The following is a 13,989-nucleotide window of genomic DNA, read 5'->3' as shown; positions in this document are numbered from 1 at the left end:
CCACCGACTGCCCCAGCCCCTTCCCACGCGGGCGGCAAGCTGGGGCGGGCGGTGCCCGGCGTGGGGGAAGGGGAGGAGGGGGCTCCCTCTCGCGGGGACGGGCGGGAGGGTGGTGCCCGCGCCGACTCCAAGTCCCATGGTCCCCCGCTGAAGCGCTGCTCCGTGGGCTGCGGCGCGCGTGGAGGGAGACGGGGCGCCCCGTTCCACGCGCACCTCCCCCCCCCTTTGTGCACCGCGGCGGGGGCGCCTCCTCCTCCTCCTTCCTTCCTCCACCCTCCTCCTTCCTCTTCCTCCGCCTCCTCCTCCTCCTCTGCCGGCGTGCCAGCAGCTCCGGGGCCCGGCTGTCGCTCGGCTCCCCGCGGCCCGGCCCGGCCCCGCGGCGCCCATGCGGCTGCAGCCCCGGCCAGCCCCTCGCCCCGGTGCCAGGAGGATGCTGGCCGCTTCTCCCCGAGCTACGAAGGGCGCCGAGAGCCGCTACCCGCTGCACGCGCTGGTCTGGCGCGACCGCCCCGCCGAGCTGGACAGAGCGCTGAGCAACGGCCAGCAGGTGGGTCGGGGGTCTGCCCGGGTCGGGGCCGGGGGTCTGCGAGGGAGGAGCCAGCCTCCGCACCCCCAGGACCCTGTAGCGGGGCCGAGGCGGGGCTGCGGAGGCATCTGGAGGGCGAGGCTGGGCGACCCCCGCGGGACCCCCTCCCTTTAAGGCGGGGGCGCCGCTTCCCCTCCCCCCTCCCTCTCCCCCAGCCCCGAGAAGGCGGGTTCTGGGGCATCTGCAGAGGGCCTTTTGTTCAGCAGCCCCCGCATCTTGGGGGGGTGGGGGGATGGAGGGAGGGAGGGGGGGCAGCCTCACCCTTTCCCGGGTATCCTCCAGCATCTCTGCCCCCCACATCCAACATCCGTGGGCAGCCCCCCCTCCCTCTCCGTCTCGTTTTCGCGGGGGTGCCTCTGTCCACGGTGTCAAGGCTGCCCTTCCCTTCTCTCCTGGCTGCTCTCCCCCCCCCCGCAAGAAAACCACAGGCCACATGGCGGCTGGCTCTCTTAAGTGGCCAGACCGGCAGCTGGAAGTCCAGGTGCGGCCGCGGGCGGGCGGGGGGGGGGGAGAGAGGTAAGAAGATCAACCACCCCTTTTGAAACGTGGTGAAGGGGATCTGGGAGTGGGGGGTGTGTGTGTGTGTGGAGGAAAGCCCACTGGAGCCTCCAGAAAGATCTGCCTTGCATAGTCCAGTTGGTCGCTTTCTTTCTGCTCCAGGGTCAAGGGTCCAAAGCGGTGTTTTCTGGGGGGGCGGGGCGGCTGTCTGGTTGCTGCCCCTGTTTTGGGGGCTTCAAAGACCCCTGTCCCAAGAGCAGTCTACCTCTGGAGCAAATAGCTGTTGAGTTGGGTTGATCCCTGGAGGTTAGTCTGAAATGGTGGAGGGTTTCCTGCTTGAGTAGGGGGCTGGACTAGAAGACCTCCAAGGTCCCTTTTGTTATTCTGTGATTCTGTCAGGGTCTCCTGCTTGAGCAAGGGGCTGGACTAGAAGACCTCTAAGGTCCTTTCCAAAATTCTGTGATTCTTTAAGAGTCTCCTGCTTGAGTAGGGGGCTGGACTAGAAGACCTCCGGAGGTCCCTTTCAACTCTGCTGTTCTGTGATTCTGTCGGGGTCTCCTGCTTGAGCGAGGGGGCTGGACTAGAAGACCTCCAAGGTCCCTTCCAAAATTCTGTGATTCTTTAAGAGTCTCCTGCTTGAGTAGGGGGCTGGACTAGAAGACCTCCAAGGTCCCTTTTGTTATTCCGTGATTCTGTCAGGGTCTCCTGCTTCAGCAAGGGGCTGGACTAGAAGACCTCCAAGGTCCCTTCCAGCTTTATTCTGATTGGTTGATTGATTGATTGATAGCCTTCAGAGACCCCGGGTAAGGTTCTCTGTCACTTCTATCAGCAAAATTCTGGATTTAGTTTCACTGGTGGACCTAACCAAACCATTTTAGTAGTTCTCAACTTACAACAGTTCATTTATTGACCGTTCAAAGTTACAGCAACGCTAAAAAAAAAAAATGACCTAGGATGTTTTTCACCCTTACAACTATTGCAGCACCCCCATCTTCCCGTGATTCAGACGCTTGGCAACTGACTCACATTTATGACGTACTTGCAGCGTCCCCGTGTGTGTGTGTGTGTGTGTGTGCGCGCGCGTGTGTGCCATGATCCCCTTTTGTGACCTTCTGAGTCAAAGAGGGAAGTCGGATTCACTGAACAGCCGTGTTGCTAACTTTAACAACTGCGGTGCTTCCCTTAATGTCTTTGGCAAGACAGGTCATTAAATGGGGCAAAACTCAACTGTCTCGCTTTAGCAATACAAATTTTGGGCTCCTTTGTGGTCGTAAGTCGAGGACTACTGGTGTTTGGTAAATCTTTGTATGGTTTGTTTGTTTATGATACATGTATGGGCGGGGGGTTGGACTAGATGACCTACAGGGTCCCTTCGAACTCTGTTATTGTATTCTATTCCATCCCATAATTCTATTCTATTCTATCCCATAATTCTATTCTATTCTGTTCTGTTCTATTCTAATTTTAATTCTATTCTATTTTATTCTATTCTATCCCATAATTCTATTCTAATTTTAACTCTATTCTAATTTTAATTCTATTCTATTCTATCCCATAATTCTATTCTTTCTATTCTATTCTATTCTATTTTAATCTGTTCTGTTCTAATTTTAATTCTATTCTATTCTAATTTTAATTCTATTCTATTTTATTCTATCCCATAATTCTATTCTAATTTTAATTCTGTTCTAATTTTAATTCTATTCTATTCTATCCCATAATTCTATTCCATTCCATTCCATTCTATTCTATTCTATTCTAATTTTAATTCTATTCTATTCTATCCCATTCCATTTCATTCCATTCCATTCTATTCTAATCTAATCTGTTCTGTTCTGTTCTAAGTTTAATTCTATTCTATTCTAATTTTAATTCTATTTTATTCTATTCTATCCCATAATTTTATTCTAATTTTAATTCTATTCTAATTTTAATTCTATTCTATTCTGTCCCGTAATTCTATTCCATTCCATTCCATTCCATTCCATTCTATTCTATTCTAATTTTAATTCTATTCTATTCTAGTTTTAATTCTATTCTATATTTTATTTCTATGCCGCCTATCTTGCCTAAAACTTTAATCTCGCTAGAGAGTTGGGAAGAACGGTTGGCTGTAGACATCCAGGCGAAGGCCAGGCCAGCCAACATTGGGCTGACTCGGCTGTCTAAAGATCGAGCCTCCATGTTGAACAGCAGTCTACCTGTGCGGAATGGAAGCTGGGAAGCCGCAAGCAGGCTATAAACTCAGAATGGGGAGCCAAGTCACATTTCAGCCGCGACAGATGTGTCCCTCGTTGGCTTCATGCCTGGGGTGTAACTTCGCTACCATTTGGAAATCATGGCTTATTTGCAAGCCATGTTTCAGCAAACCACGATGTGGCATCGCGGGTGAACCCAGGAAGAGCCAAATTGTTAGATCTTTGGAGCATCGTTGGTGGAGCTCATCTAGGCAAACCCACCCTTGAATTTATACAATACCGGGTAATCCTGACGACCAGTTTAGCAGCTGTTCAAAGTTACAACGGCGTCAAAAAGGGACTTGCTACTTACGACCGTTGCGGTGTCCCCATGGTTACATGATCACGGCAACCGTCCTGTCTTTATGATGCTTGCAGTATCCTGGGGATCATGTGATCACCATTTGTGACCTTCCCAGAGGGCCAGATTTGCTTAACGACTGTGTGATTCACTTAACAACCGCAGGGGATTCACTTAACAACCATGTGATTCACTTAACAACCGCAGGGGATTCACTTCCTAATCAGGCCTAAAATTGTGCAGGATTCACTTTCACAACCCATGGACATTCCCGGGCCCGTTGTAGTCGGAAGTCTAGGTCTACCTGTGCGAGAATCGCAAAAGGTAGGCGTTAGATCAAGAGGACTAGCAGCAGCGTGATTCCTTGTTGACCTGGAGCTGAGTTCCAGTCCTGGTAGCCTGTGACCTGCAGAGAGGCTGGGGCAGACTTCCCATAAGACAATTAACACAATCATCTCTTTTCCCTGGGCTCCTGTCGCTGCTGGGAGGGGAAAACAGATTACCCAGAAAATGCAGGCTTCCTGGTTGATCTCTTGGGATCCCTTTTCCCACAATGCCAGATTCGGTCTGGGGGTCACTCGGAGAACGAAACCCCAGCCCATTGTTTGTGAGACGCCTAGCTGCTTCCTGCTTATCTCTGCTTCTTGTGTGTGTGTGTGTGTGTGTGTGTGTTTTCTTTATCCGTGTTGTATGAGGATACGCCACGCCCGCTGCGGCTTGGCTGGGCTGTTGTGGGTCAACACGGAAGATCCTGGGTTTACACGGGTCACCTTGGCCATAGGGGCAAGTCCAGGCCATCGTGGCTGGTGGGGTGGGGTGGGGGAGGCGCCCCTCTTTTTTGGCATTTTGGGAGAAAGTCACAATCACGACAAGGCTGTCTGAAGTGCAGAAATGGCGTCAGAGCGTTGTGAGGCTGTGTGGAGCTGTTTTGTCACGAGGGTGTTAGAAAGGACAGCAAGCACCACAACAACAAATGTTGACAAAGAAGGGAGGGTGGCAGCAAAGGGGTTGAAGGTGTTGGCTGTAAATATTTAGAGTGTGATTGCCCTCTTTCTTTCTTTCTTTCTTTCTTTCTTTCTTTCTTTCTTTCTTTCTTTCTCTTTTTTCTTTCCTTCCTTCCTTCCTTCCTTCCTTCTCTTTCTCTCTCTCTCTCTCTTTCTTTCTTTTCTTTCTTTCTTTCTTTTTCTTTCCTTCCCTCCTTCCTCTTTTCTTTCCCCCTTCCCCTCCTCTACTTTCCCTTTCCTTCCTTCCTCCTTTTCTTCCTCCTTTCTTTTTCCCCTCTTCCCCCTCCCTTCCACTCACCCACCCTTTCCTACTTCCTTTCCTTCCTTCCCCCTCCCTTCCCCCCACCTTTCTCCCCTCCTTCCTTCCTTCCTCCCTTCGACCCACCTTTCCCCACTTCCCTTTTCCTTCCATCCTCCCTTCCACCCCCTTCCCCCTTCTTCTTTCCTTCCTCCCTTCAACCCACCCTTCCCCACTTCCCTTTTCCTTCCTTCCTTCCTCCTTTCTTTCCCCCTTCCCCCTCCCTTCCACCCACTCACCCTTTTCTACTTCCCTTTTCCTTCCTTCCTTCCTTCCTTTCCCCCTCCCTTCCCCCCACCCTTCCCCACTTCCCTTTCCCTTCCTTCCTTCCCCCTTCCTCCTTCCTTCCTTCCTTCCTTCCTTCCTTCCTTCCTTCCTTCCTTCCTGTCTGTCCAGTTTCTTCTTAAAAACTTCCAGTATTGGAGCATTCACCGCTTCTGGAGGCAGGATGTTCCACTGGTTAATTGTTCTCACTGTCAGGAAGTTTCTCCTTAGTTCCAGGTTGCTTCTCTCCTTGATTAGTTTCCACCCGTTGCTCCTTGTCCTGCCTTCAGGCACTTTGGAGAATAGCTTGACTCCCTCTTCTTTGGAGCAGCCCCTGAGATACTGGAATGCTGCTATCATGTACCCCCTTCTCCTTGTGTTCATTAAACTAGACATTCCCAATTCCAGCAACCGTTCCTTATATGTTTTAGCCTCCAGTCCCCTGATCATCTTTGTTGCTCTTCTCTGCACTTTTTCTAGAATCTCAACATCTTTTTTACATCGTGGTGACCAAAACTGGATGCCGTATTCCAAGTATGGCCTTACCAAGGCCTTGTAAAGTGGTATTAACACTTCACGTGATCTTGATTCTGTCCCTCTGTTAATGCAGCCCAGCACTGTGTTGGCTTTTTTGGCAGCTGCAGCATACTACAGTGTCTCTAATAATCCCCAAACTGGGGACAGGACTCCATGTATGCATTTTGCAAATGCCACACTGTAATTGGCTCCCTATCATGGCTGGCTGAGGAATTCTGGGAGTGGAAGTCCCAACTAAAGTCCTATCTTAAGCTCTCATTCTGGCTTGATTTGAGCTGTGCCTTTCGCAAACTCCTCAATGCTGGTTTATGGTGCAAATCACAAGCGAAGAGGAATTGATTGCAAATTTGATAATGGCAGCTAAGATTAGTGGTGGCTAAATATGGGAGATGGAATTGGATTATTCCAAGAAATGAGGGGCATAATGAAATATGGAATATGGCAATAAATGGTAAATTAACAACAGAAATTGAATTTAAAAAAGGGATAGTTAAAAGTAAATAATTGTAATGACATATGGGAGGATTTTATAAAAACAGGGGTGGTGGAAGGCAAAGGGAATAAATCTACTCAGGAATATATGCTGTTTTGGAGGGGATAAGGGCACAATTGAAATATATTGGATATTGTTCATCATCATCATCATCATCATCCACATCTGCCTATCCCAGGTCCTTGGTAAGGACTCAATAGGTAGACAAAAATGCCAAATCCAGTCTGAACATGTGGCTGACTGTGTGATGATCCATAATGATGATGATGTTGGAAGGGACCTTGGAGATCATCTAGTCCAACCCCCTGCTCAGGTAGGAAACCCTATACCATTTCAGACAAATGGCTGTCCAGTCTCTTCTTAAAAGCCTCCAGTGTTGGAGCATTCACAGCTTCTGTAGGCAGGTTGTCAATAATAATAATAATAATAATAATAATAATAATAATAATAAAGTCGGAAGGGACCTTGGAGGTCATCTAGTCCGACCCCCTGCTCAGGCAGGAAACCCTATCCCATTTCAGACAAATGGCTGTCCAGTCTCTTCTTAAAAACCTCCAGTGTTGGAGCATTCCCAGCTTCTGTAGGCAGGTTGTCAATAATAATAATAAAGTTGGAAGGGACCTTGGAGGTCATCTAGTCCGACCCCCTGCTCAGGCAGGAAACCCTATAGTACCATTTCAGACAAATGGCTGTCCAGTCTCTTCTTAAAAACGTCCAGTGTTGGAGCATTCACCCCTTTTAATTAACGACAAGAATAATTGAATATTAATCATAATTCATTATTTGAGCATGTTTATTCAAGTGGTCCTCAACGTATGGGCCCAAAATTTCCGTTGCTAAGCCAGACAGTTGCTAAAGTGAATTTTGCCGTATTTTACCACCTTTTTTTCCACCGTTGTTAAATGAATCGCTGCAGCGGTTCAGTTAGGAACACAGTTGTGAAGTGTATTTGGCTTCCCCATTTTCTTTGGTTGTCAGAAGGTCGCAAAAAAATTGATCACATGGCGCCGGGACACAGGAACCATCATAAATAGGAGTCAGTTGCCAAGCATCTGAATGTTGATCATGTGACCCTGGGGATGCTACAACGGTCGTAAGTGTGAAAAACAATCACAAGCCACCTTTTTCACCGCCGTTGTAACTTCGAACAGTTCCTAAACGAACTTGTCTCACAGATATGTGACTCCAGGTGATGTATAACATGACAGCAGTTAAGAACTCCATAGCCCTCTGAAAACAGTCAAAATAACTAAACAGACTAATGTAAACAGATTGAATAAACAGCCAAACTCAAGAAAGGGGGGGGGGGAGACAAACAGTCACGTAATCTCATCCAGCTACTTTGCAGATTCTCCCTGGAATAAACGAGCCTGGTGAATAGAATAATAGGAATAAGAATAAAAGAATAAGAATAAGAATAAGAATAGAATAGAATAGCATAGCATAGCATAGCATAGAATAGAATAGAATAGAATAGAATAGAATAGAATAGAATAGAATAGAATAGAATAGAACAGAAATAGGAATAGAATAGGAATAAAATAGAATAGAATAGAATAGGAATAGAATAGAAATAGAATAGAATAGAAATAGAAATAGGAACAGAATAGAATAGGAATAGAATAGAATAGAAATAGAAATAGAAATAAATAGATATAGGAACAGAATAGAATAGGAATAGAATAGGAATAAAATAGAATAGGAATAGGAATAGAATAGAAATAGAATAGAAATAGAAATAGGAACAGAATAGAATAGAAATTAGATTAGAATAGAACAGAACAGAACACAACAGAACAGAACAGAATAGACTAGAATAGAATAGAATAGAAATAGGAACAGAATAGGAACAGAATAGAATAGGAATAGGAACAGAACAGAACAGGAATAGAATAGAACAGAATAGAATAGAATAGGAAACGGAAGGGAATGGAACAGAGCAGAATAGAATAGAATAGAAATAGAAATAAAATAACAGAGTTGGAATAGAATAGGAAATGGAATGGAATAGAATAGAATAGAATGGAATGGAATGGAATGGAATGGAATAGAATAGAATAGAATAGAATAGAATAGAATAGAATAGAATAGAATAGAATAGAATAGAATAGAATAGGAATATGGAAGGGACCTTGGAGGTCTTCTAGTCCAGTCCCCTACTCAAGCAGGAGATCCTCTACCATTTCAGACTGCCTAGTCTTTTTTTAAATATTTTTTTTCCCAAAGCTACATTTTAAGGGACTTGCTGAAAATTGACAGAGATGGACCTTAGATGGAACGATGCACAGAAGGTGGGGACTTCCAACAGGAAAGGCAGGTGGCTTGGGTCTCCCCCCCCCCAGACAGAGCTCCTTCGGACACAGGACCCCCCCAGAGTCCTCCTCCTGCCTGACCTGATGGAAGGAATCAATGTAATCAAGGGCAGTCCCTCAAGTAACCGGGTTCCATGCCAGGCAGGGTTTCAAAGCTTTTAAAACCACCATTTTGAATTGCACCCCGAAGTCAATTGGCACCACAATGCAGCTTGCAAAAACTGCGGTGTAATTGTCACTTCCTTGTTAGGCGGGCGGCTGTACTGCTACCAAGGTGGGGAATAAAAGGCGGGTAATCCTCGTCTTGCGACCGTTCGCTTAGCGACCGTTCCACTGCACTGAAAGAAAGTGACCGTTTTAGGACCGTTTTTCACACTTAACGACCGTTGAAGGCTCCCCCTGGTCACGTGATCCAAATCTAAACACTTGGCGATCTGGCTCCTGTTTGTGATGGTGTCCCAGGGTCATTTAATAAGCTTTGGAGGAGCAAAGACAGATTCAAATCACTGGTGTTGTGAGGTGTGTGCGTGTGTGTGTGTGTGTGTATATATATACTAATCTCTCTGTGGATCTCTCTGCTGAGCGTCCCCCCCAACCCCCTCCCTCATTTGCTGCTTGTTTTCTGGCTGCACTGACAAATGTTAGTTCCTCTTATTTGCAACTAATTCTCAGGTGCTGGAAGAAGGGAGGACTGTAAGAATCCCCTGGGGAAGGTTGGCGAAGAAATAATTCTCACGTCTTGGCACGGAGCCCCCCCCAGAGAATTTTGGCCACACCTGCCCATGAAGCATCACTGTTTCTGAGCCTCAGCAACATTACAATGGGTGGACTTCCACTCCCAGAATTCCCCAGCCAGCCTGCTTTAAGAGAAGTGGGCTTCCACTCCCAGAATTCCCCAGTCAGCATGCTTTAAGAGGGGTAGACTTCCACTCCCAGAATCCCCCAGCCAGCCTGCATTAAGAGGGGTGGACTTCCACTCCCAGAATCCCCCAGCCAGCATGCTTTAAGAGGAGTGGGCTTCCACTCCCACAATTCCCTAGCCAGCATGCTTTAAGAGGGGTGGTCTTCCACTCCCAGAATCCCCCAGCCAGCCTGCTTTAAGAGGGGTGGACTTCCACTCCCAGAATCCCCCAGCCAGCCTGCTTTAAGAGGGGTGGACTTTCACTCCCAGAATTCTCCAGCCTGCATGCTTTAAGAGGAGTGGGCTTCCATTCCCACAATTCCCTAGCCAGCATGCTTTAAGAGGGGTGGACTTCCACTCCCAGAATTCCCCAGTCAGCATGCTTTAAGAGGGGTAGACTTCCACTCCCAGAATCCCCCAGCCAGCCTGCATTAAGAGGGGTGGACTTCCACTCCCAGAATCCCCCAGCCAGCATGCTTTAAGAGGGGTAGACTTCCACTCCCAGAATCCCCCAGCCAGCCTGCATTAAGAGGGGTGGACTTCCACTCCCAGAATCCCCCAGCCAGCATGCTTTAAGAGGGTTGGACGTCTCCTTGGCCACTTAACCAGAAGGATGGAAACGGTGCTTGCTGTCATGTCCAAGTATCAAGGGGACAACAGAACAACACAGTTGGAAGGGACCTTGGAAGTCATCTAGTCCAACCTCCAGACAATAGACACTATATAATTCCAGACAAATGGCTGTCCAATCTCTTCTTAAAAGTGATGGAGCACCTACAACTTCTGTTTAGCTGGTTAATCGTTCTCACTGTCAGGACGTTTCTCGTTATTTTGAGTAAGGATCTCAGAACAGAGTTGGAAGGAACCTTGGAGGTCATCTAGTCCAACCCTCTGCTCAGGCAGGAAACCCTACACCATTTCAGACAAATGGCTGTCTAGTCTCTTAAAAACCTCCAGTGTTGGTTCATCCACAAATTCTGGAGGCAGGTTGTTCCACTGGTTAATTGTCCTCACTGTCAGCAAGTTTCTCCTTAGTTCTAGGTTGCTTCTCTCCTTGATTAGTTTCCATCCATTGCTCCTTGTCCTGCCTTCAGGCGCTTTGGAGAATAGCTTGACTGCCTCTTCTTTGGGGCAGCCCCTGAGATACTGGAAGGCTGCTATCCTGTCACCCCTCGTCCTTCTCGTTAAACTAGACATACCCAATTCCAGCAACCGTTCCTTATATGCTTTTAGCCTCCAGTCCCCTGATCCTCTTTGTTGCTCTTCTCTGCACTTTCCAGAGTCTCAACATCTTTTTTATATAGTGGCGATATAAAACACCTCCTTTTTCTCCTGACAGGTGGATGTTGAGCAGGTGGACCCGCGAGGCCGAACACCCTTGCACCTGGCCACCACCTTGGGCCACTTGGAGTGTGCACGGGTTCTCTTGCGGCACGGGGCAGATGTGGCCAAAGAAAATCGGTCTGGCTGGACAGGTGTGTTGCCATTTCTCTCCTTGGCACGTGGGAAGCACAACGGGCATGAGCGCCTTTGATTTAGCAGAACAAGATTTTCCGAGCTGCAGAATTTACACGTAGTCGTTAACTTCAACAACTGGGGCAAGTTATGTCAAACCTCCCTGGGGGAATTATGACCTGGTTCCGAAGTTGCTTTAAAAGGGGTGGGCTTCCACTGCCAGAATCCCCCAGTTAGCCTGCTTTAAGAATCCCCCAGCCAGCATGCTTTAAGAGGGATGGGCTTCCACTCCCAGAATCTCCCAGCTAGCATGCTTTAAGAGGGGAGGACTTCCACTCGCAGAATCCCTCAGCCAGCCTGCTTGAAGAGGGGTGGGCTTCCACTCCCAGAATCCCCCAGCTAGCCTGCTGTAAGATTGGGTCAATCCCCCATAAAGTCTTGAACTTTTTTTTCCAAATGAAGGCCTGCTTTTGTTTTAATTTGATTGCAAGATTTCAAGGCAGAATTTCTTAACTGGCAACCAAAAGATGGGGTGAACTTCCACTCCCAGAATTCCCCAGCCAGAATTCTTTAAGATGGCAGATCTTCATGCTGGCTGGGGAATTCTGGGAGTGGAAGTTGCAGAGGTGAAGAAACACCATCCTTGACCGCCTTGCCTTCCGCCAACGCATCACTGTGCCGAAAAGCGAACTGAAAGTCTTTTTTTTTTTTTAAAGAAAATGAAAATCTTTTCACGCCTGCGTTGAACCGTTTCGATCAAGGACTGTTGATTTCCGGTTCTGCACATTTTCAGCCGACCGTTTCCAAAGTTATTTTCAAAGACGTTTTAATGAATTTTTTAAAAAAAGATTTTCAAAGGAATTTTTTTTTATTAAAAAGTTTTATTAATAATTACATAATAAACCCAATAACCCACCCCCCTACCCCCACCCCCCCATTTCCTGGAACCAAATACAAGGTATATCAAACATATTAAACATAATCTAATTAAGTTAACAAATATATTAATCATAAGCTAAACAAGTTTAACAATTTGTACAACAATTAATATCATACTTAACCCTTAAGTCCCTTTAAACCTTATTTATTAATAATACTTATTTTTTAATCATAAAATAAATGGAACTTTTCAGTTCCATATTTAATCTGAATATAATCTATCCATCTTCTCCATACCATAATATATCTTTCTTGTGCATGATCCTTTAAATAAGCAGAAATTTTAGCCATTTCTGCCAAATTGGAAACCTTAAATGTCCATTCTTCTAATGTAGGCAACGAATCTTTCTTCCAATATTGACCTATCAATAACCTTGCCGCTGTAATTAAATTCAACATTAAAATAGTTTCTTTAACATCAAAATCCTCAAAAATCCCTAATAGAAATAGTTGAGGAGTAAACTTTATCTTCCTTTTAAAAATATTTTGAATGTTCCACCAAATCATAATCCAAAAGGCCTTAATATTTTTACAAGTCCACCAAATATGAAAATAAGTTGCATCAGAACTACCACATCTCCAACATTTTTCAAAGGAATTTTAATAAATTCACACACACACACACACACACACACACACACACACACACACACACACGGATAGGTGGCTGGGAACTTGACTTTGTACATTCAAGGATGTGAAAGTGTGAAAAAGTGGAGGTTGTGACTTTCAAAGAGCCCTCCCCTTTTTTTAACATGCCTTGCACGCAGAACACAATGCAAAAAAGAGACACGGGTTTTCTCCTGCAATGGCACCTGCTCCACAGTTTGTTCATTAAGGCAGTCCTCGGCTTACAACTACGGAATTTCCATGGCTAAATAAGGCAGTCGTTAAGCGAATCGCGGCAGTGGCTAAGCGAGTTACACAGTCGTTAAGCAAATCAGACTCCCCCCCCCGTGATTTTGGTTGTCGGAGCTTGGCTGGGAAAGTCCCAAAGAGTGACCCGGGACTTTGCAACCGTCGTAAATACAGGGCAGTCCTCGACTTAACGCCCACAACTTACCCCTCAAGTTTTATGTTGCTAAATGAGAAATTGGTTCAGTGAATTTTGCCCCGTTTTACCATCTATGGTTCACTTTTCTTCCCAGATTTGTTCTGTGAATCCCTGTAGTTGTTAAGTGAGTAACGAGGTTGTTAAGTGGATCCGGCTTCCCCCATCAACTTCACTGCTCAGAAGGTCGCAAAAGGGGATCACGTGACCCCAGGGAGGCTGCCACCGTCATAAATACGAGTCAGTTGGCAAGCCTCTTTGAGTTTTGATCACATGACGATGGGGACACTGCAACGGTCATAAGTAATGTACAGGTCGTCGTCAACTTAATAACGGTTTGCTTAGTGGCCGTTGGAAGTTACAACGGTGCTGAAAAAAACTGACTTATGACCGTTGTTCAGTGCGGTCACTAAGCAAACCGTCGTAAGCTGAGGACTAAACAACGGTCACTAAATGGACCATTGTAAGTCGAGGCCTCTCTGCCTATTCTGGTGGCCAAGTGCCCAAATTTGGATCGCGTGGCCATGGGGATGCTGCGACGGTCGTAAGGGCGAGGACCCGTTGTAAGTCACTTTTTTTTCCACCGCCGTCGTAACTTTGGTCACGAAACGAGGACCGTGCAGCTGGGCGATGGATGGGTCTCCTGATTCTCTTTTTGGGTTGCAGTGCTGCAGGAGGCAGTTAGTACCCAGGAGCAGGATTTGGTTCAACTGGTGCTGCGTTACCGGGACTACCAGAGATCCATCAAGCGCTTGGCCGGGATTCCCGTCCTGTTAGAAAAACTGCGGAAGGTCAGTCCTCCCCTCACCCCTGCCTCGGTTTCCCCTCCCCCCCCATCCTTGTTGAGAATAATAATAATGGTGGTTTATGGTGCAAATCGCAAGCGAAGAGGAATTGATTGCAAATTTGATAACGGCAGCTAAGATTAGTGGTGGCTAAATATGGGAGAGGGAATTGGGTTATTCCAAGAAACGAGGGGTATAATGAAACATGGAATATGGCAATCAATGGTAAATTGGCAACAGAAATTGAATTTTAAAAAACGGATGGTTAAAGTAAATGATTGTAACGGAATATGGGAGGATTTTTATAAAAACAGGGCTGGTGGAAGAA

At 46.6% G+C, this 13,989-nt stretch overlaps 1 protein-coding gene across 1 annotated transcript in view; it reads left to right on the top strand.

Moving 5' to 3' along the window:
• Nucleotides 1-208: 208 nt before the first annotated feature.
• Nucleotides 209-13,989, top strand: part of ANKRD13B (ankyrin repeat domain 13B) — a 34,991-nt gene continuing 21,210 nt past the window's right edge. The window contains exons 1-3 of the mRNA XM_039322196.1: nucleotides 209-547; nucleotides 10,771-10,906; nucleotides 13,543-13,667. Of these exons, the coding sequence (XP_039178130.1) occupies nucleotides 386-547; nucleotides 10,771-10,906; nucleotides 13,543-13,667 (423 nt within the window). The 5' untranslated portion in view covers nucleotides 209-385. The remainder of the gene's footprint in view (nucleotides 548-10,770; nucleotides 10,907-13,542; nucleotides 13,668-13,989) is intronic.

Source organism: Crotalus tigris, unplaced genomic scaffold (genome assembly GCF_016545835.1).
Source record: "Crotalus tigris isolate CLP2741 ecotype Arizona unplaced genomic scaffold, ASM1654583v1 scf7180000023874.160978, whole genome shotgun sequence".
NCBI classification, from domain to species: Eukaryota; Metazoa; Chordata; class Lepidosauria; order Squamata; family Viperidae; genus Crotalus; species Crotalus tigris.
This window is presented reverse-complemented; position numbering and strand designations above follow the sequence as displayed.